Source organism: Agelaius phoeniceus, chromosome 12 (genome assembly GCF_051311805.1).
Source record: "Agelaius phoeniceus isolate bAgePho1 chromosome 12, bAgePho1.hap1, whole genome shotgun sequence".
In the NCBI taxonomy this organism is placed as follows: Eukaryota; Metazoa; Chordata; class Aves; order Passeriformes; family Icteridae; genus Agelaius; species Agelaius phoeniceus.
Genome location: NC_135276.1, coordinates 21371105 through 21393334, shown reverse-complemented (window position 1 = coordinate 21393334; position 22230 = coordinate 21371105). Strand labels below are relative to the sequence as shown.

Sequence of the window (22230 nt, the reverse complement as noted above, 5' to 3'; positions counted from 1 at the left end):
CCGGCACTGGCACCATCACAGGCATTACGGCACGGCTGCTATACCGGCGGCACCGGCAGCGGCTCCGGTGCTGCACCGGAACCGGCATCACCATCACCCGGCACCGGCATCAGGTGCGGGCAGGGCACGGAGCCAGCCCCAGGGACCCCCGGCAGGCGCTCGGGGTGGAGGAGGCACTGGGAGGGTGTCACCCTGTCACCCCCAAGGCAGTGACCGGTGAGGGACAGGGACCGGCCACTCCATCTCCCCCCGCCCCGCTCTTGGGACCCCTCTGATGACACCCACGTGTCACCTTCCTGTCCCACCGTGTGCCCCCGCGGCATAAGCCACCTGTGTCACCCTGTCCCCGTGCCCGGTGGGTGCCAAGGCAGGACCAGGGGCATCCCGGGGACAGCAGCACCTTGTCCCTGTGCTGGCCCGATGGCAAGGGACAACCCGCTCCTGCAGGGGCCATTCCGAGTCCGTAGGAGGCACAGCCACGACTCGGGGCTCAAATTCAGCACTTATGGGTTTCTCAGCCCAGCCGTGTCCTGCTGTGCTGGGAGCTGGGGGTGAGGAAATGCCGAGGCTGGCTCGGAGACTCCGAGCACCAGGAGCTGGGAAAGGGGATCCCTGCAGCAGGAGCACCCCGGCTGGGGACATGGCCAGGACTCCCAGCCTTGCAAGGAAGGGGGTGCTGGACACCCCACACCTGGCAGGACACAGGGCAGGTGGGAAATGGGGCTGTGCACAGTGGGGCTGGGCTGCCAGGCGAGCAAGGGGCCACCAAGCTGGGTCCCTGAGGACTCTGCTCCTCCCACACTGTGGGGTGCAGGAATGGGGCCCTTGGTGCTGCAGCGCTCATGGGGACTGCCCTGCCTGGAGGGAGGAGGTGACTCTGATGTTGGGGTATCCCTGAGCACGCAGTGGTGAGTGGTGGTCCCAGCCAGCTACCCTGCAGGGTCGCTTAGCCCCTCCTGAGCATGGAGGGGCTCTTGGTGCCACACCATAGGGGCCCATCCTCAGACCCTGTGGTGAGGGAGCCTCCAAACTCTTCAGCAATCTTGTGGTGTGAGTACAGTGCCAGGGAGGGCCACAGAACTCCACTCTGGGGGTGCAGACAGCAGAGCCCCCCTCCCTCTGGACTCCCCTCGGGGACAGCCACACATTTGGTGCTGCCTAGCCAAAGGGAGCCTAAAGCACTGGCTCAGGCTGCTTGCCCAACTCAGGGCTCACCCTGGGGGTGTTACAGGGTCTGGGGCATGACCACGATGGCACCCACGAACTTTGCATGGCCCCACAGACACCACGGACACAGGGATTATTAGCATGTCTCAGTTTAATCCCACACCCCGTCCCAGCGAGGCTCCCCTCCCACCCGACACCGCCAGCGGCATCCTGCAGACCCCAGAGAGGAGCAGTTCATTGCCAGGGGCTCAGCCCCACTACGGCAGCACCACGATCTTCTTCTCCAGGGTCTGTGGGGGGAACAGGACCCTCCTCATGGCGCTGTCCAGCTCCTCCAATGCCAGCTGTGCGTGCAGCACCGTGGCGGCGTCGCGCTCCGCCGTGGCCACGTGCTTCAGCAGGCGGTACAGGTCCCGCAGCACGTCCCGCAGCACCTGGGCACGGCACGGGGCAGGGTCGGCCTCAGCACCGCCCCTCGGCGAGTCCCGGCAGGCTGGGACTGCCCCTTCCCCCGGGGCACCGACCGCGGCCACCGCCAGCGCAGCCCCGGCCCCCCCGTGACTCAGTTTCCCCACACGGCAGCAGCACACTGTGGTGATCCTTCAGCCCAGGGCCACGGGGGCATGTCGGGATCCCGGCTGCGGGGATTCCCCTGGGGAACTGGCTGTTTCCCCCACGGGAGCTGAGTCCCAACACGCTTGTTACTGGGAACTGCGGAGGGAGGCCACAGTGGTGGAAAATCCGGGCATTTCCAAGTCAAATCAGTGATGAACAACTCCCACAGCTCCCAAGAGCTGGCACTGCCCCAGCATGGCGTGGCACTGTCCATGGCACAGCCCAGCAGCTCAGAGGGACACCCCCACAAAGCCCCCCTTCCCCAGGATCTGTTGAGGGAACCCTTTAGTGGGGGATGCCCAAACTGGACATCTCAGTCCCTTGGGACTTTCCCTGGAAGCTGCTTGGGAATGAGCCCGGCAGCCCCTACAGAGCACAGGCCCTCCCCAAGGTGTGCCCAGGAGCCCCTTGGGGGCTGTCCCTGCCCCAGGGACAGGCAGGGGCTGACCCACCTCAGTGACCTTCTCACTCAGCCCCCGTAGCAGCAGCACCACCACGTGCACAGCAGCTCTTCGCACTTCAGCCTCGGGGTCTGTCCGGGCTATGGCTGTCACACAGCAGGTGACCTGTGGGGACAGGGCAGGGGGGCATCACCAGGGGCTGAGAGATGCAGGGGATCCCATCGGAGCAGCCACTGATGCGCTGGCAATGGCCCAAGAACGAGGATGGGACCCTCGTGCCCTGTTGGGTGCAGGCTCCCAGCAGCTCCCCCCAGGGCCAGGCGGCACATGGATGCCTCAGGAAGATGGATAAGAGTCTGTATAAAAATCAGGCAGAGCCAAAGGAATCTAATTAAATCCCGGCAGTGACAGCCGGGAGAATTAGCAGAGCTCGCACCTTCCCAAAATAGCAGCGTGTGGCTCACTGGCATCACATCAACTGCCGGGATCCACTGGTGCCGAGCAGGAACGGAGCAGCCCCGCTGCCAAATCCACGGTGTCTCACTCCAGGAGCACCGGAGGGGGCGGGGGTGTGAAGCCCTGGCTCCCGTGGGGCACAGACCCATCGCCTCCAGGGCTGCTGGGCCCCTGGGTGTCGGCTCACCCCACTGGGATCTCCCAGCAGCTCCCGAAGCCAAATCTCAGCCACAGCCTGCAGCCGGGGCGGGTGAGGGCCAGCTCCCGATACTGATGATACCGATAATGATAATTAAGATAACGGGAGAGTAACAAGGTGTCATTAAGCGGGAGGTGTCTCTGGCAGGCACCGCTTGTGCCCCCAGGTCTCCTCTGGCAATGGCTGCCACGGGTGGAGCAGGCACCTAAAAATCAGGGCTAGAAGGCTAGATAGAACCTCCCTAGTGTTTGCTTCAGGCCCCATGACTTTTATACTCCACAATATCAGCAATTATCACTCATGTCCTTAATGGAAATGTCCTGTTTCCATATGGAAATGTCCCATTTCCACATCCTCAGCAGCCCAACCATGTGCTAACAAATGCGCTCGTTAAGGAGAACGCTCCCCAGGCAGGGTGAGGGTCAGGATGGGGCCAGTACCTCCTGGATGATGGATCCCAGCTGGAAGCCCAGGTGCTGGCAGAGCTCGCCCAGGTTGGAGAGGCTGCTGGCCCGCAGGGCTGCGTCGGGATCGCGGGCACCCCGCAGGAAGGCGCGGATCAGCGGCTCCCGGTGCCGGAACACCATGTCCCCTGCCAGGAGAGCAGAGCCCGTGTCACCAGCAGGGAAAGGCCCCTCTGCCTGCCAAAGCCCTGGCTCCGTTGGGAACAGATGGGTGGGGCATCTGCCTTGCAGCACCACTGAACAGCTGGATGCAACATCTGGAGTGTGGCTTGTGCCCCTCAGCACACACCCCATGTCACAGAACCTGGGGCTCTTTGGCACATTCCAGTCCTCCCATGGGGTCACTCATGGTCCTGCAAACACACCAAGTGTGAATCTCAAATTCTGGCATCATCCAGACCCAATCCCCTGCCCCAATTAGCACACAGAGGTGCTGTGGATGTGTGAGCTGCTAATGAGAGCTCACGCCCGTGTTCAGCATCCACAACCATCCCAGGAGCGTGGTCATCCCACAGCAGCTGTGTGCCCCACGGTGTGGACACACCTCCTACCAGGCAGGGCCTTGAGGGCTGAAAAGAAAGCTCCAGAAGGCCAGCTGGCCTGTAAATCCTATGTTTTTCCAGCTCTCTCAAGCTCTGGAAACTCCTCAGACAATGGTGTCCTGCAGCAGATGGAGGCACTGGGGTGGATGCCTTGGGATGTCCCAGGGTGTGGGGACAGGAATGATCCTTGGGGCAGTGAAGGCCCCTATCACCCTGCACATGGGGGCTCAGGCTGGGGACTGGCACAGGGTGGGGGAGCACAGGGCAGCCCTGTAATGCCAAGGACTTGCTGGGAATGTCTCATGCTCTGTGCCTGCATCCCAGAGCTCGGAATTACAGCAGTATGAGCAGTGCAGGGTGCTCTGAGTGGGATCCCCTCCACAGCCAGCAGTGCACCAGCCTCTGTGCCAGATGGCAACAGAAGGGGCATGCAACACTTCCTTTCCACTCCTAGATAGGGAAAGCCACTCCAGTGGGACAGAAAACAGGCCTGGGCACAGGGCAGGAGCGAGGCATGACGGTCTCTTGGCATAGCAGGAGAGCTCAGAGCCACAGAGAGCTGAGGGGTGATCCTGGAAGTGCTGGATAAACCCTTGCTCTCAGATGCTGAAGCTTTGCAACAGGAACAACCTGGTGCAATTTGTTCTATAAATACGCCGGCGAGCCGGGACGCGCCGGAGCAGCTCCCGCGGCACCGCGGGGAGAGCCAGGGCAGGACGTGCCACCAGCCCCGGGGCAGCTTACAGGGACAACCTGCACCCAGCCAGACACTTGGACACTGCCTGGGGAGGTCTGGGACTGAGGGGCTCTGCTGCCCTGAATCCATCCCAGCAGTGAGGATGGATGGCGGCACAGCCTGGCACTGATGCCACAGCTGGCACAGCCCAGGGATGCCACTGGTGCCAGGGAATGTGGCACAGGCCACAGGAGAGTCACAGTCCCAGGACTCAGGGGGTCCTGGCCCTGCAGGGGCATGCCCAGCCGAGGCACAGAGTGCCCACCCAGTGACCAGGGAGCTCTGCCTGGCTGCCCCAGCACCGCGGACACTGGCTGCCACCTCCCCGGCCATGTACAGCTCCAGCTGTGTGCTCCCGCTGGCCAGGCCTCCTCCACAGAGTCAGACAAGGCATTTTAGGACGTGTCCCAACAGCAGATGCCAGAAAGGCATCATCCAGCTTCTACCTCTGAGCCCGGCGTGTCTGGGCGCTTCCCAGCAGTCTCCAAGCCCGGTGCTGCTGACTGAGGGGATGGTGGGCTGCTGGCAGGACCCCTCATCCTGCTCCTGCCAAACCCCTGCCAGCTTCTCTTGGGCTTTCAGACCCTGCTCACCTTCTGACAACCAAAGTCCCCTGTGGGCTTTCCCCCCGGTAATGGTGAGGCTGAGCAGTGCTCTGGCTGCTGGCAGCGGGCAGTGCCACGGCCAGGGACTCACCCAGTGCCCGGGTGACACGCATCAGCACCTCGCCCAGCTTCATCCTGGTGACAGCAGCCATGGTGTCCTCTTTGCCCTGTGCTGGGCGCTCGTACTGTGCCAGCAGGACGGGCAGAATCCGCTCTGGATACTCACTGGAGAGCAGGGCAACGCCTGCAGGGGAGAAAAGCTGGAAAATCAGTAATTTAGCAGCTGGCAGCAGGTGTCCATTCACTGCTGCTGGGTATGCCCTTTGAGCCAGTGAGGACTTGCTGCACTGGGGCCAGCTGGGCACTGCAGCCAATGTTTGGGTCTGGTCACTGCTCCCAGCTCTTGGCCATCAGCACACGGTGCCAGCGTGTCTCTGTCCCTGCTGCATTTACCTGGCCAGGACTGGGAGCAGGAGCCAGTGTGTGCTGCATGCCCGCTGCATCTCCCTGGGGCTGACGAGAGACCAGATCCCAGATGCAGGGATCAGACCCTTCTCCCCCTCCCCTGAACACACTGCAGCCTCTCAATGACTGTCTTGTCATGAGGGGCCCAAAACTGACCCCAACATTCCGGGTGTGATGTCCAGCACATCAGGACTACGCCACTGGAGACTGGCTCCATGAAACCCAGCGGTGCCACAACCCCTGGCTCAGCCCCAGCCCTGCTGCTGTGACAGGGAGCAAGTGGGATATGGGGACCCATCTGGCATGGCCCCCAGGCCTGTGCTTGGCACGGCACGGCTCGGCAGGGCACAGGTGCCGGTGAGTCAGTGCTGCAGGAACCGCACCAGGGTTAATCACGGCAGCTGCAGCAGCGTTAATCACTGCACGTTACAGCCTTTGTGCTCCAGCCCCGGGCAAGGACAGGCCCGGCCCTCTCAAGACCGTACAGGCACTGGGAAGCACGGCATGAACTCCTTTCCCAGCTGCTGCCAAAGGTTACCAACCCAACGGCAGCGGTGCCAGCATGGCTGTGGGCCAGGGGAATGGCACATCCCTTCCACGGAACCCAGGGCACTGTGACCATCCACTGTCACCCAGGATACACAGTCACTGCTGCAGAAACACCTGCCTGCAATCCCACGGACAGCCAGTGCTGTGGGGCTGTGCCGAGCGTGCTGGGGCAAGCACTGACCTGAGGGTTTCCTAGGAAGGGCTGTGAGTACTCAGCAGCTGCCACCTTGGCAGAGCCCTCAGGGAGCACCAGTGGGTCCCCCACCTCCTGGTCCTCTGCCAGCCTCAGCTGAACAGACCCCTCTGTGGGTGCTGGGGCTGTGCCCATGCTGTACTGGAACTGCAGCCCCAGCCTGTGGCACAGACCTGGCACAAGGATGGTGACCAGCTCCAGGGAGTAACAATGACTGGGAGATGACGTCTCCAGCTTCAGGAACTCAGCATGGAGCCCACATGTGGCCCCAGGCTTGATGGAACAGCACAAAGCCACAATCTGGGAGGGCAGGAGATGCCGAGCCCTCAGCCTGGCCATGGTTCTGCTGCTCTCCAATCCCAGGGCACAGCACAAACCTTCCCTGACAAAGGGCTGGCACTCGCCCGGACAGGCACTGCTCACCTTGGATGGCTGAGAGGTAGACAAAGGCATCCTCGTGCTGCACATTCTCCAGGAACACCTGGAAGGAAGGGAAGTGCCATCAGCAGTGACCCTGGGCTGGGCCAGCAAGGCCAGAGGGCTCCAATAATGGTGACCATCTCCAGCCCGATGGCCTGTTCAGCACCAGTTCTGCTGGTGGGGCACACAGCAGGGGACAGGGACCAAGGCAAGGGACAGGGGCCTCAGCAGGAGCCCGGTACCTGCAGCAGCTTCTCCTGAAGCCGAATGGCCTCTGGATCCCTCTGGGTGACCAGGCTGGCGAGGCGGCGCAGGGCAGCTGCCCGGCCGGGGGGCTGGGGGTCGCAGGCTGACACCAGCAGCTCCTGCAGCCCCCCCGGGGCCGGGCTGTCGGCTCGTGGGGCTGGAGAGGCCCCGGGCCCACGGCCCCTGCTCTGCCCCGTGCTGCTGTCCCCATGAGCTGAGGGGCTGGGGGCGCTGCCGGCAGGACTCCGTGCTGCCGGGCCAGGCTCCCGGCCCAGCAGGCCCTGGGCAGCGGTGCCCAGCGTGCCGGGCGAGCAGGCGCCGTGGGTGAGGATGGCGATGCGCAGGTCCGAGGCCAGCTCCTGGGTGAGGGGCTCGGGGTAGGTGCGGGACAGCTCCTCCAGCAGCGGCACCAGGCGCTTCAGCACCGCGAAATCGCTGGATTTCAGCTGGCAGGGAGAGGAGCAGCGCTGGCTGTTAGCAATGGAACGAGGGTCACACCCTGGCATGCTCCCAGGAGGGTGGGCATGGGGGTGAGGAGCCCCAGAGCCCCAGCCCCAGGTCAGGAGCTGGGCTCTGGGCACCGTGAGCTCCTCTCAACCCAGCGCCAATCCCAGCCCTGGCAGCAGCCATGGGAGAAGGTGGGAAGCACATGAACCTGAAGAACAGCAGGGTCTGGGTATGGGGACCAAACCAGGGACATCCCTCCCACCAGCTCCCCAGCACAATTCCACACAAATTCAGTGCCAGACTTGCCATTGGTCCTGCCTGGAAGGATACTCCCAGCACAGCAGCCATGACCTGTCCTGAGCTGGAGAAGCTCTTGCCCTAACCTGGATTTAACTGCTAAAATCTGGGATGTGAGGCCTGAAAAAGGGTGCTTTAGCAGAGATTTTGGATGATTGCATAAAACCCCTTGCCTGCTGAAACCCAAACAGTTCTGCAGCTCCTTCCAAAACCTTTCACATTCCATTTTCCAAATTATGTCACTCCCATTAACACAAAAGTGGGAGCAGGAACTCGCCTGGGAGGGGCCCACTGCAGCCACAAGACTCTGGCTTTAACTTCTCTTCAACTACAGTTCTTTTCCCAGTATTAGAAATTTAGCAATAAGCGACAATAAATAATCTTTTTCTGTTAACAGCTGGATCTTCCGTAGGGCAAATCCAGGGATGAAACAACTCCAGCAGCTCAGTGATGGCAGCACATTAATGGACATGCCATTGTTCCCCATGGCAGCTCCACTGAGTGACACAGAGCTCATATATATATAGGTATTACAAGGTAACTGAGAGATATAAATAACAATATAAATATGTATAAAATGTAAATATAAAAGTATAAGGGGATTTTCAAGGGTACAGCCCACATGGGAAGTTCACAATGCTCTGCAGCCAGAGTCTGTGACCGTGTGGGGATGCAGAGGGTGCAGTGCTGGTATTTAAAGATGCTGTATGTGACTGCACCGTTCTGACAGTGCCTTTTTAGGAGAGATAATAAATTAGTTAATTGGGCTCTTTGGGGGGTACCCTGCTCTGATTGAATCCTTGGTTAGCACCCTGGGACTGCCCCAAGGAAAATAATTATATATCTATGTCTCCAGATGCATTTACAGGCTGTGACTCCGAGCCAGCCCAGCTGTGCCACTGCACCCTCAGCTGTCCACGGCAGTGCCAGCCCCCACCCCACACCCCCCGGTCCTCTCCCTCACCTGGACGGCCCCGCCGAGCACAGCGGCCACGAGCCCCATGGCCATGGCGAGGGTCTGCGCCTCGGCCGCCGCGCCCGGGCCCCGCGCAGGGTGGGCACAGGCCCGCTGCAGCACGGCTGCCAGGAACTGCTGCACCTGCCAAGGGAACGGCCATCAGCAGCAGGGACTGCCCAGGGCAGCCCCCTGCAGCTCCTGCTGCCTCTGAGCCCAGCCGAGCGTCCCTGTCACACACAGCTCTGAGCACAGTTCAACACAAACGAGCACCCCATCCCACACAGCTCTGAGCACAGTTCAACACAAACGAGCACCCCATCCCACACAGCTCTGAGCACAGTTCAACACAAACGAGCACCCCATCCCACACAGCTCTGAGCACAACCCCACACAAACGAGTCCCCCATCCCACACAGCTCTGAGCACAACCCCACACAAACGAGTACCCCCCATCCCACACAGCTCTGAGCACAGTTCAACACAAACGAGTCCCCCATCCCACACAGCTCCCCAGCACAACCCCACACAAACCAGTCCCCCATCCCACACAGCTCTGAGCACAACCCTACACAAACGAGTCCCCCCTCCCACACAGCTCTGAGCACAACCCCACACAAACCAGTCCCCCCATCCCACACAGCTCTGAGCACAGTTCAACACAAACGAGTACCCCCCATCCCACACAGCTCTGAGCACAGTTCAACACAAACGAGTCCCCCATCCCACACAGCTCTGAGCACAACCCCACACAAACGAGTCCCCCATCCCACACAGCTCTGAGCACAACCCCACACAAACGAGTCCCCCATGCCACACAGCTCTGAGCACAACCCCACACAAACGAGCACCCCCATCCCACACAGCTCCCCAGCACAACCCCACACAAACCAGTCCCCCCCATCCCACACAGCTCCCCAGCACAACCCCACACAAACCAGTCCCCCATCCCACACAGCTCTGAGCACAACCCCACACAAACGAGCACCCCCATCCCACACAGCTCCCCAGCACAACCCCACACAAACCAGTCCCCCATCCCACACAGCTCTGAGCACAACCCCACACAAATTCAAGGAGTGTTCAGACCCTGCTCTCAGGGATGCACAGGGTTGCATTATTGGGGTGTCCGTGCAGGGCCGGGAGTTGGACTCAATGATCCCTGTGGATCCCTTCTAATTCAGAATATTCTGTGATTCTGTAATTCTGTGAAACCCTTCCCATTTTCCTCCTGTTGCTGCCGTCCCAATCCCAGAGTGGGCTCAGTCAAGTCATGACCACAACTGGGACAAGGTGATGGTCAAACTGGTGGGGTCTCTCAGCAGCAGAAGCCCCCCTGGGGCTGGAGGAACAGAGGGATCCCAGCTCCATCCCTGCCTCCTGCCTGGCTCCACCATGGGATGCAATCTGGGATAGTCCCAAAGGGGAGCTCAAGGTGGGTCTGTATGGAATTGCCCTAGGTGAAGGCTTGGAAATCCCAGAGCCAAGGAGCTCCAGCCCCTGTCTACAATGCTCCACACCAGCCTCCCCCTCATCCTGCACAGCTGACACTCCAGCCAGAGCCATTTCCTGTGTTCTCACTTACTTTGGGATTTTTCCCACAATATTTTTATTCCACATGTAACGATCCTGCCTGGTTGGCATTGGCCTTCTCCACACTTGGCACCAACACCTCTGATCCCACAGGTTTCCTGCCTTCCTAACAGATCCTGAAATGAGGGAGTTGATGTTCTCCATGCCTTATCTTCTCCCAGACAAACCTGGGAAGGGTTTGGATCAGGGTCACTCCTACCTAACAGGTGTGTTGCAACAGAGGAGGAACTATTGTGTTCCTCTTTCAGAAAACAAAGTATGAGGGCAACAAGGTCCTCTTGCACCAAATTCCAAACTTCCACCCCCAGGGCACTGGGTGCAGGCAGGATTTCCTCCTCAGCTGCCAGATTCCTTAAGCACATCCCTTAAGCAAGGAGGGAGGCTGTGGGAAAAGGCTTGCTAAAGGCTGCATAAAAGGCTCAGGTACCTGCTGGCATAATTATTCCAGAGAAGAAATTCCATCAAACAGCAAATAAGTAAAAAAAAAAATTGGAATATTTGCTCTCACAACACAGTGACAAACGAGCTGGAGGGGTTGAAGTTATATTTAATATTAAAAAAAAAAAGGAAAATTCTGAATAAATAACAGTAGATTGCTGAGAAAAATGAAAACTTAAAAAATAATCTAGAAAAAAAAAACATTTTAAAGTGGGAGGGACAAAAAAAAAAGGAAAAATAAAACACTGTGGCACAGTTGTGTCTCAGGCAGGAGGAGAGAATCCTTGGTGCAGTGAGGAAATCAAGTTGACCTTGGTTATGGAGGAGAACACGTAAATAAAATAAATGTGCAGCTGGGGGGGCACAGCAGCTGCTGCTCCTGGGCTCCAGCTTTGGAAGGATGGACCCCACTCGCTCCCACCCCATTAGGGCCCCCCAAACACCCCAGGGAACCCCAGAGTGCAGAACCTGCTCAAAGCCTGTCCCTGTCCCAGCCCGGGGCCTCGCTGAAACACAACCCCAGGCAGGAGGATAATGGATTTTTTGTCTGCATTTCTTTGGTGGTGGGTTTTCATCCCAGACTCCTGGCTGGACCCTGGCAAAGCCCTTCCCCATTTCCCAGCGTCTCTGGGCCCTGCGGGTGGGTGTGATGGAGGCAGGTGGGGACAAAGCTGGGCTGGCTGTGTCCCCTCTGCTGTGAGCACACAAAGGCTCCTTTGTCCCAAAGGAAACGTGAGGAAACCTGCCTGAGCCCTGCCCAAGGCAGCACGGGGAGCTGGCATGGCCGGGGCACTGGGGAAACAGCAATAAAACACAGCACGAGGAAGCCAAAAGCCACAGGATCTGCAGGGATCTGCAGGGCATCCAGAGGGGAGTGCCAGGCTGCCCTCGGTGTCCAGCTGCCTTCCCCACCAACCCCATCCAGGGCACACTCAGGGGGAAAGATTGTAAATATCCTTTTTGGGACCAAGGGGCACCAGTGGCCTTTGAAATGACAATATTTCATAAATTTGGCACTGCTCACTCATGAATACAGGAGCACAGTTATGCCAACCAGGTTGCTCCCATCCAACCTGGCCTTGGGTACTTCCAGGGATGGCACAGCCACAGCTTCTCTGGGCAGCCTGTGCCAGGGCCTCACCACGCTCACAGGGAGGAATTTCTTCACTGTACCCCTTCTAACCCTGCCCTCTGTTAGGGGGAAGCCATTCTCCTTTGTCCTGTCACCTCCTTGTATAAAGTCCCTCTCCAGCTCTCTGGGAGCTCCTTTAAGGACTGGAAGTTTCTCTGAAGGTCACTCTGGACCCTTCTCTTCTCCAGGCTGAGCAATCCCAGCTCCTTCAGCCTTTGCTCCTGGCAGTGTTCAGCCTTTGCTCCTGGCAGTGTTCATTTGATGCCCCCAGGCTTTGCACCACCAACCTGCACAATGTCAGTGAACACGGTGTCCGAGACGCCCTGGCACAGTGCAGCCACCAGCTGCAGGACCAGCAGCTTCCTCCCCTGCCTGGCCTGGTCCTGCTCCAGCTCCAGCAAACTCCCCCCAGGCTCCACAGCTGGGTTTGGAGCCTCCTCATCCTCCGCAGCCACCTGAGTCAGCTCCTGCCGGGAAGGGAAGGGAAGGGAAGGGAAGGGAAGGGAAGGGAAGGGAAGGGAAGGGAAGGGAAGGGAAGGGAAGGGAAGGGAAGGGAAGGGAAGGGAAGGGAAGGGAAGGGAAGGGAAGGGAAGGGAAGGGAAGGGAAGGGAAGGGAAGGGAAGGGAAGGGAAGGGAAGGGAAGGGAAGGGAAGCACGGGTTAAACATCGGGCCAGCAATGCCAGGTGACTCCTCCCACCACCCTCCAGCTGCTGGATGGAGGTTTCTGAGAGCTGTCCACAGCTCCTGGGTGTCCCATCCCTATCCCCTCCTGGGACTATGGGCTGGGGCACAGAATCCCAGTCCAACTCTGCAGGGAACGGTGGGGGGCTCCAAGTGAGATCAAAGGAAGCAGGTATGGGGCCCCTCTTCTGGAGCCAAGGAAGCAACAGGGATTATTCCCAGCCTCCAACACACTTCAGACATGCTCCTGTAGTTAAAACAGCCCAAGGGGAGGATGAGGTTAACCCCTTCAGGGATAGGGCTGCTCCCACTCCTAGGCTTCCCACCCAGCACACAGGGCTGCTCCAGCACGTGCCATGCCCCAGGACACACAGGGGATGATCCTCCTTTTGCCTTCTGCTTGTCCAGAGAACCCCTTCCCACAGGTATGCCCCAGCCAGGGGCTGGCTGCCCTCACCTTCAGGCAGTGGATGAAGAAGTCTCCTGCCAGACCACTCTTCTGGCAGTGGGACAGGAGCTCCACCAAGCTCTCCACATGGCACTGCTCCAAGGAGATCTTCTGGTACAGGGCCTCATCTTCATCGCTGGAACAGGTCACTGTATCACCAGCACAAACACACCCAGAGCCCCCTGACACCCAGACTCCAGGGCATGGTGAAATCCCAGGCTGCATTTCCCTGGAAGCCTTCCTTCCCAGCACTTCCCAGCACAGCCTGGAGGCAGCTGAGCCAAACATTGCCCAGGTCATTTGGGCTCTGCTTATTAACTAACCTGCACTCATTAACACAAACCATGAGCCCAAAGCATACATTTCATCCAGCCCATAAACACCATGATTAGTGCTGGGTAAGTTAGGGAGAGCTGTGGCAACAGGGGCATGGGCAGAGCCAGTATAGAACAAGTTTAAAGTAGTCCCAGTTTAAGCAAGGCAGAGCTGCTTCTAATTCTGGCCCTGCAGTACCTAAAGTTTATAAAAAGGCTGGAGAGGGACTTTGAGCAAGGGTGTGGAGTGACAGGACAAGGGGGAATGGCTTCCCACTGACCAAAGTGGGTTAGATGGGATAATGGGAAAGAATCCTTCCCTGGGAGGGTGGGCAGGCCCTGGAACAGGCTGCCCAGAGCAGCTGTGGCTGCCCCATCCTTGGAAGTGCCCCAGGCCAGGCTGGATGGGACTTGGAACAACCTGAGACAGTGGAAGGTGTCCCTGCCATGGCATGGGGCAGAACAAGATGAGCTTTAAGGTCTTTTCCAACCCAAACCAGTCTGTAATTCTAACTCAGATCAGGAAAAGCCTGAAAAAAACCCCAAACCAAACATATTTGTGGGGACTTTGCTGCATGTGCCCCCATCTCCCAGCACACCCCTGGGCACAGCTGTGCCTCTGCCTGCCCACAGTGCTGCCCTGCCAGCTCACAGCCCCTCTGCTCAAACCCAGCCTCCTGCTGCTGGACATCCCAGCCAGACTAAAGGCTGCAGTTAACTCCCAGCATGGGCAGCTCTGCCTCCCCTCAGAGGCCATCTGCCCACACCAGAGGAGCTCCGTGGCTGCTCTGTGATGCTGGCACTGCCACAGTCTGTGCTGTGACTGTGCCACCTGTGCCCGAGGGACTCTGCTCACTGTGTCACCACACAGGCTCGGGCTGGAGGCTGGAAGGTGAATTTTTGGGGTATTGAGATTGGAAAGGCACATCCCCTTCCCAGACACTGCACAGCAGGCAGCATTGCACACCAATGCTCAGGTGGAGCGTGATGCTTTGTGTGGCTGGAAGTCAGAGCTCTGCACATGTCCAGGACACCTGGGGGCTGTGTTGGCTCTGTGGAAGTGTCACCTGCCTGAGCCTGAAGGGATGAGACCCTGTGGGATGGCTCTGGCAGCCCCTGCTTTGCCCAGGCTCTCTGCCAGGAAAGCCCTGGGTGCCCAGTGACTCGGGGACTGTCCCACAGCACTCACCTGATGGTTTCCTGCACGACGACGGCAGCACCGCCCTCGCTGCCCACTCGGAGCTGGCACTGCGGGTGCAGGGTGGGCACGTGGCTGCTGAGCCCAGCCAGGCCCTCCAGCACTGCCAGGGCCTGCTCCCGCTCCGCCTTCTCCAGGAACCACAGCAGGATGTCCTGGCACGGGGAGCTGCCAGGGGGAAAGGAGCCAGTGGTGACACTGCTCTGCCCACTGCACCGTCCCTGCACAGGCTTGGGGTGAGGGACATGACTGGAGTGCTCTGGAGCAGCCCTCCCTGGGATGCTCCAGCTCCTGGCTCTGGCAGCTGAAGGCATTTGTGCCTGTTTCTAAGGGAATCAGCAGCACATCCTGCCCTTCTGGCGCTCCCAGATGGAAGGATTTGGGTTCCTCCACACTTCAGGCTGGCAAGGAAGCACTGTGAACACCCTTGGCACGCCCTGCCTGCGCCTCATGCCGAGGTGACAAGGGCTGGTGGCAGTGCCAAGGGAGAGGAAGAAGGAGATGGGAGCACTGAGGTGGCACGGGGAGCCCTGCCAAGGAAAGAGCAGGTTAATGAGGTGGAGCAGCCGCACTGGGCCGTGCCAGGGGTCTGGAAACCTGAGCACTTCCAGGCAGCTGTGGGTTCACTCATCCCTGCCAAATTCCTTAGCAGAGGAAGCAGTGACTGCTGGCCCAGCAGCAGCGTGAGCTTGGCGTGTCCCACAGCTTGTCACGGTACTCGCTGCTCTTTGAAGTGATTAACGAGGCCTTTAATATTAAACAGCACAGGCTGTGTCTACACACACCTTTTAGGGAAAGCCTCCACACGCCAGGGTCACCAGAGCACTGTGCAAGCCCACCAGGAATGCTTTTACCAGGCTGGTCCTAACTCCAGGAAAAGCCTGGGGGGACCAAGGAGAGAGGAAAGGCAGCACCTGGTCACCCCTGTCCCTGCCACAGCTGGCACACGTGGTGCTTCCCACTGTACACCAGTCACGGGGAGCTGGGCATGGTGTGGGATCAGCTGCCAGGACTGTACCAGAGGAGAGTGATCCCAGATTGGAGAATGACCCTGTACTTCCAAGAGGCAGTGCTTAAACTGTTTTCCCAGTTTTTATGCTATTTGTAGATCCCTCCATCCAGTTTCCAGCATCACTACCTCCATCCATGGACAACCACAATCCCTGCTCTAGGCAGAGCCACCCCGTGCTCCTGAGGGCACGCTCAGCTCTACACAGAACATCCTGGCTTCATGGCAAACAAAAACTAACGTGAGAATGGGCTGCCAGTGAGGCTGTGTGCCCTGCCTGTGGTTGCTGCCTGCTTGGAACAGAGTGCTCTGGGGTGAGAAGGAGGCTCTCTGCTCCTGCCTGTGCCCCGAGCGTGGCTGCTGGAGGAGGGTGAGCCCAGCAGATGAAACCCCAGCAGGAACAGAGTACAAAGCCTCCCTTACCGTAAGTATGACACATTCTGCCTGGCGAAGGAATAGAGGGAAAACACCACTCCCAGGACTGGCTGCAGGGATCCCAGCAGCAGGCTCGAGCTGTCATTCCCAACCACATACACCTACAGAGGGAGAGAGGGGCACAGCCAGGGGAGTCAAACACCTGCACGGGCAGAGGGAGCTCAGGAACACGTCTGAGCACAGGGCAGCTGCCAGGGAGGATGGTGGAGGGCTCTCAGCCTCCTCCTTCAGTCTGGAGGCTGCCTTCCCTGATTATGCCACATTCCCTATTAAAACCTGCCTTCAGCACCATCTTTCTCCAAGAATTTGCTTAACCACAGCAGGGCTCCAAGCTACAGGAAGGTTGCAGGCAGTTTTTGTGAAGTCTGCTGCTTAGGAGTGAGATCCTGCCTTACCCAGGGATGCAACAGGTCCCCTGGCATGAGCAAATCTTCACTGAATGACTGTAAATCTCAAACACAGAGATCAGTCACCAGCAGGGCAGCTGGGCTGGTGGGTGCTGAGCTGAGGCACTGGGCTGCTCAGGCTCTGGGGGGGCTGCAGAGGCTCTGGGGATGCTGTTGGTGCTCAGGGGGTATTGCAGGGGCTCTGAGGATGCTGTAGAGGCTCTTGGGGGGGTTGTAGAGGCTCTTGGGGGGGCTATAGGGGCTCAGGGTGACTGCAGAGCCCTGCTCCTCCCCTCCACCTCACCCAGCAGCCTCCCAAGAGGGTAAGAAATGGTCCCCAAGGGCCCTGCCCTGCTGCACTGCTGCACACAGACCTGTTTTCATGTGCTAATCCCCACGGAGCCATTCCTCCTCCCCAGACCCTTGTGTACACAAAGGCTCCCGATGAAGCCCCAAGGATGGTTTCTCACTAAGCATCAAATGACACTTGTTAGGCAAGAAACCCCCCCCAAATCTGGGGTCTCCTCACTAATCTGGCTGCTGTCAGGCCCCCAGTGCTCTGCCATTAAGGAGGGACCCACCCCAACCCCCCCAGCACTGCTCTGGGAGGGAGCAGCCCTCCAGACCGGTCTCTGCCTGCCAGCCAGTTACAACAGATCATTACTGGGAAAATACACAACAATCCCAGCATTTAAGAGCTTAGCCTGCCTCGGGGCATGCCAGGAAGCAAGTCACCAGCTTCTGAAATTTGAATTCCTGGAGTGATGATGTCCTTGTGGGTTGGAACGTGCAGCAGGAAGCTGCTGGAGCCTGCAGTGTGGCACTGGGGTTACTGGGGGCAATGGCAGGAAATGAGTTATGAAGGGAGGTGGCACAGGAGACACCTCCACAAAAAGCCCTCATCCTTCACAGGAAGCACAAGGATGGACCTCACCAATCCCTCAATGCCAGAACCAAGATCTGTGCTCCAAGGAATGCTCAGAGCTCCTTACAGTGCCTGTAAGGGGGCTCCAAGAGGGCTGGAGAGGGACTTTGGACAGGGGATAGAGTGACAGGACAAGGAGCAATAACTTCCAATGTTAAGAGGACGGGTTGAATGGGATACTGGGAAGGAATCCCTCCCTGTGAGGGTGGTGAGGCTCTGGCACAGCCCATGTGGAGGCTGGGGTACTCCTGAAGATGAAGACCAGACAACTGAGCATGACTGCAGGAGACACTGACGGGGTTTGTGGGGCCCAACACACACTGAACTGCTCACCAGGTCTCAAATCAGCTTTTTCTCACCCAAAGCAGACATGGTACCTTGAGCACATCTTCCACACAGCTGCCCAGCTCTGCCTCTGGCACCAGCATGGCCCCTGCTGTCAAATCCTCCAGTGCCAGCTCTGAAAGCAAAGGGCACACACATGAGCCCCCCAAAACAGCCCAGAACCCCCAGCAGCAGAACTGCATTCCCTGCACCCCAAAGCACTCCCACAGCTCCCTTCCCTCCCCATGGGAACAGAGCAGCCCTCATTAGCCATCCTAATTGTGCTGCAGTGCTGTAAACCCCCAAGGAGACACGGAAATCAACACAGACCACAACTCCATGATGGACGATTCCCCAGAGAGCTGCTGGCCTGTGTGGGGAACCAGCAGCTCCTGTCTGCAAGCCCAGAACAAGGATGTCAGACTGGGAGAGTCTCCCAAGGAGCACAGGCAGAGCCAAACTGCTCAGCTCCCATGCTGCAGCGACTGCACTCAAACAGGGGTAAATATGGGGTACCCAGACAAACTGACAGGGTCAGCACAGAGACCTGCGCTGCCACACTCCCCAGCCTGGCCTGAGAAAACTCCGATGGAATGACAAAACCCAGTGAGGAGCAGAACCAGGGCCCTCCCCAGTGCAGGTGGGTACCTGCAGCCTCGGAGCAGCGGCGCAGCGGGGCCAGCAGGGGCTGCAGCAGGTGCCTCTCTGCCAGCTGGGGCTGCTCCCTGGCCATGCTCAGCACCGTGGTGGAGGCCACATGCTGGAACTGCCGCGCTGCCACTTTGTCCTGGACGTGCAGCAAGTCCAGAATCTGCCAAGGAAAAAAGAAACAAGGATCAGCAACCCCTCAGAGGGGACAGCCTGGCGCCTCGCAGCAGCCAAGGAGCCACCCATGTGCTGCTGTGCTGGCAGCTGGCATGACATTCTGTGTGTGGAAGAGCCAGTGTCCGTCCCACACATGCAGGACACCTCTCTGGGTCAAACCAGGAGCCTGCACCACTCCCAGAGCCAAAGGCTAAAAGCAAGAGCTACACACAGAGCTCTGTGTAGCACAGTGACAAGTCCCTCATGTGATCAGACAACATCATCCAGCATTTCAATAAAACACAGAAAATTCAAGAGTGGAAACGTCCTACTGCCAGGAAAACATGTTCACATTGTGCTGGCTTGAGCCGGGCCACACTGAAGCAAAAGGAAGAGCCCCAGCACCCTCCAAGCTGAGAGCTGGCTCCACATTCCCCAGCAGAGGGGATGAGGGACTTACCTGGGGGCACACCTGTCTGTAGTAGTCCTCAAGGGACAGGCACTGCTGGGGGCAGGCTGCCAGGATCTTCCCAACTGCATCACATTTCCTCCAGTCCAGAGCTGCTGCTTCAGCACCAGCACCACCTACAACAGCAGCAGAAATCCTGGGTCAGCTCAACCCATGGCCAGCTCTGGCTGAAGCCAGGTGCTCCTAGCCAAAAATTGGATTTTGATTTTGAGCTTTTATTGCTCTTTCAGGAGACAGCTGAACTTAAGGATGGAAAGGGGAAAATTGCTGTGCAAGAGCCCTGATAGTGGAAAGCAATTCCTACAGCCAGGTGGGTGAGCCAAAAGGTGGAGAGAGGTTGTGCTTGGATGGTTGGAGTTGGCCAGACAAGATTTTGGCACTAAAAACCGTGGGATTCAGCTTGTGGAGAGCAACAGCTTCCTTCCCTGGCAGGACATGGAGAGCAGGGGATGGGATGGGTCTCACTGTCCCTACAGCTCCCACAGCCCAGCGCCCAGCACGGCTCCCACCACACTGGGACAGGTCACTCCCCAGGACTGATCCCACTCTGGACACACACACTGTGTGACCCCATCGAGGCACAAACAGGCTTGGAGCCTTTCAGTGTGGCCCTCTAACATATGTGTATCCCAAATTAGAGCAGTTTGGGAGCTCAGTGCAGAGGCAAAGTCTGTGTGACACCACGTCACCTCAGCCTGGCATGAGCCAGCCCCTACACCCAGCTCTTGTGGCTCTGCTCTTCTGGGGTGAACTGTCTCAAGACACCTCTGAATCTGTGATGCTGGGGCCCAGAGCCCCCCACTCACCGTCTGTGGCCTCCAAGACACCCCGAACCACGGCCTGCACCCCGCTGGGCCTCAGCAGCCTCTCGGAGAGCAGGTGCCCGCAGAGCCGCCGCAGCCAGCCCGGAGCTGCCCCCGGGCACCTCTGCAAGGCAGCAAAGGAGCAGGTGAGGAGCCTGCCTGCACACACCTGTGCCCAGCCCACCCCTGGGCAACAGCCATGCTCTGACAGAGAGCACAGCACACAGGCTTTGAATTGCTGCTTCATCCAGCAGCACAAAGCAAATCAGGAATTAATGAGAGGTCAGCCCTCAGGTGCTTAGCATGCTATTCCACCTCTGGAAGTGTCCAAGACCAGGCTGGACGGGGCTTGGAGCAACCTGGGATGGTGGAAAGTGTCCCCGCCCATGATAGAGAGTAGAATGACATGAACTTTGCGTTCCCTTCCAGGCCAAGCCATTCTGGGATTCTATGATTCTATTAAGAGCATTTTCCCCTGGGGACTTTCCTAAAACAACACTTAAGAGATTCCCCATCTCCTCCTCCCCGGGATGCTTTGGAACAGCCCCAGAGAGCAGCAGGTGCCCTGTGTCATCCCCTGAGTGGGAAGGGTGAGGTTTGGAGGAGCAGGAGCTGTGCTTGGCCGGGCACGGTGGATGTGGGTGCCAAGCCAAGGTGGCACGTGCGGCGATGACAGTCCCTGACACGCCCACACTCCGCTCCTGCACAGCAGGGCTGGAAAGCCACACACCCAGCAGCCTCGCCGGCACTCGGGGACTGGCTTTGAAGGTGTAAGAACATTCCCAGAAGAGCAGCATCCTCGGCGTGTAGGAACCACGGGGGGTAGGGACGCTGACAGCCCGGTGTCGGGGATGGCCCCGGGTACCTGCTTGGGCTGTCCCTGCAGGACGAGCAGCTCCTGCACGGCCAGCGGCTGATAAACACGGTCCAGGATGTCCCCCAGGGCTTCCCGGCACTGCGCTCGCTCCGCGTCCGAAACACCCTGGAACAAAACACAGGGGCTTTGAGAACAGCTCGGGCCGGGCGGTGTGCCGGTGCCCCGCAGCCCCTCGGCGGGCTCCGTGCCTCCCGTTCTTTCTCTGACATGGGGCGGGACACAGGAGGAACCGCCGGAGGAGCGGGCTGGGACACGCACGCCTGCCCTGGGGAGCGGGACACGGGCTGCGAGTGTGGCACGGACCTGGCAGAGGGCGGCGGGGCCGTGTCCCAGCGCGCAGAGCCCGCACAGGAGCAGCCGGAGATGCCGGGCGAGCAGAGGGGCGCCCAGCGCCGGCAGCCGGGCCAGCTCCACCAACGCGGCCACGGCGGCGAACAGCCGGGCCCCGCGGCTGCCGGGCGGCGGCCCCAGCGCCGGCCCCGGCCCGAGCCCCGGCGGCAGGTGCGGCAGCAGCCCCAGTCCCACGGCGGCCCGCAGCGCCCGCCGCACCGCCCGCTCCTGCCCCACGCTCAGCGTGTCGGCGCCGGGCGGCGGCGGCGCCCCGGGAGCGGCGGGGGCGGCGGGGGTGGCGGCCAGCGCGGCCAGGCGCTCCTTGAGGCACAGCAGCAGCGCCAGCAGCCCGCAGGCCGCCGCCCAGCCCGGCTCCGCGCTCGCCGCCCCGGCCGCCAGCGCGGGCGCCCGGCACAGCACGGCCGCCCGGAGCTGGCGCAGCGCGGCCCAGCCCGCTGCCCGGGACAGCCGCTCCTCCAGCGCCGCCGCGTTCCTGCGCAGCGTCTCCGGGCACAGGGCGGGCTCCTTGCCGGGCTCGGCAGCACTGTCGCCATCACCGGGCGGCCCCAGCAGCAGCTCCAGCGCCTCCAGCACACAGGCCGGCTCCGGGCCCGGCTGCGCGCCGCCCGCCATGTCGGGAGCGCTGTCGGTCAGTGCCGCCATGGTGCGCAGGGCAGGGAAGGGGCGGGGCCGCCGCCGCCCGCCATCTTGGGGAGGGCGCGAGGGGCGGGGCCGCCCGGCTGCCGCCATCTTGGGGAGGTCGGGACGGGAGGAGGACGGGACCGGAGAGCGGCCTTTGGGGGGCGGGACCGGGACAAGGGTGAGGGACGGGACCGGGGAAATGGCTGCCACTGCCAGCGCACAGGGTGGGTGCGCTACTGGGGAGGAATCCTTTTCACTTGAGAGTGGTGAGGCCCTGGCAGAGGGTGCCCGGAGCAGCTGTGGCTGCCCCTGGATCCCTGGCGGTGCCCAAGGCCGGGCTGGACACTGAGGCTTGGAGCAGCCTGGGACAGGGGAAGGTGTCCTTGTCCATGATGGGTGGAGTTGGATGACCCATACGGTCTCTTCAAACTCTAACCATTCCGTGATTCTGCCCGGAGAAGCTGTGGCTGCCCCTGGATCCCTGGCAGTGCCCAAGGCTGGGCTGGAGCAGCCTAGGATAGCCGAAGGTGTCCCTGCCCATGACGGATGGAGTTCAATGATCCATAAGGTCTCTTCAAACTCCAACCCTTCCGTGATTCTGCTCTCCCTGTGGAGGGGGCCATGGCCACACCTGTGCAGCAGGTAAAGCCTTCAAGCACCAGCA

At 59.9% G+C, this 22230-nt stretch overlaps 1 protein-coding gene across 2 annotated transcripts; it reads right to left on the bottom strand.

Annotated features, from left to right (window-relative positions):
- Nucleotides 1-1300: 1300 nt before the first annotated feature.
- On the bottom strand, nucleotides 1301-21607 carry TANGO6 (transport and golgi organization 6 homolog). 2 transcript variants are annotated; one of them, XM_054640588.2, is made up of 17 exons: nucleotides 20898-21606; nucleotides 20583-20699; nucleotides 19721-19841; nucleotides 18906-19030; nucleotides 18290-18452; nucleotides 17695-17777; nucleotides 15995-16107; nucleotides 14554-14730; nucleotides 13060-13186; nucleotides 12208-12387; nucleotides 8767-8901; nucleotides 7055-7504; nucleotides 6816-6873; nucleotides 5277-5429; nucleotides 3279-3430; nucleotides 2235-2348; nucleotides 1301-1601 (listed from the first exon to the last, which is right to left on the bottom strand). In XM_054640588.2, exons 1-17 carry the CDS (start codon nucleotides 21585-21587, stop codon nucleotides 1425-1427), a joined length of 3135 nt encoding a protein of 1044 aa, XP_054496563.2. In that variant the 5' UTR covers nucleotides 21588-21606; the 3' UTR covers nucleotides 1301-1424. The 2 variants fall into 2 exon arrangements, with proteins under 2 accessions (XP_054496563.2, XP_077041135.1); XM_077185020.1 differs by lacking the exons at nucleotides 1301-1601; nucleotides 2235-2348; nucleotides 3279-3430 and adding an exon at nucleotides 3438-3655 and having other exon boundaries at nucleotides 20898-21607.
- Between the last annotated feature and the right edge of the window lie 623 nt (nucleotides 21608-22230).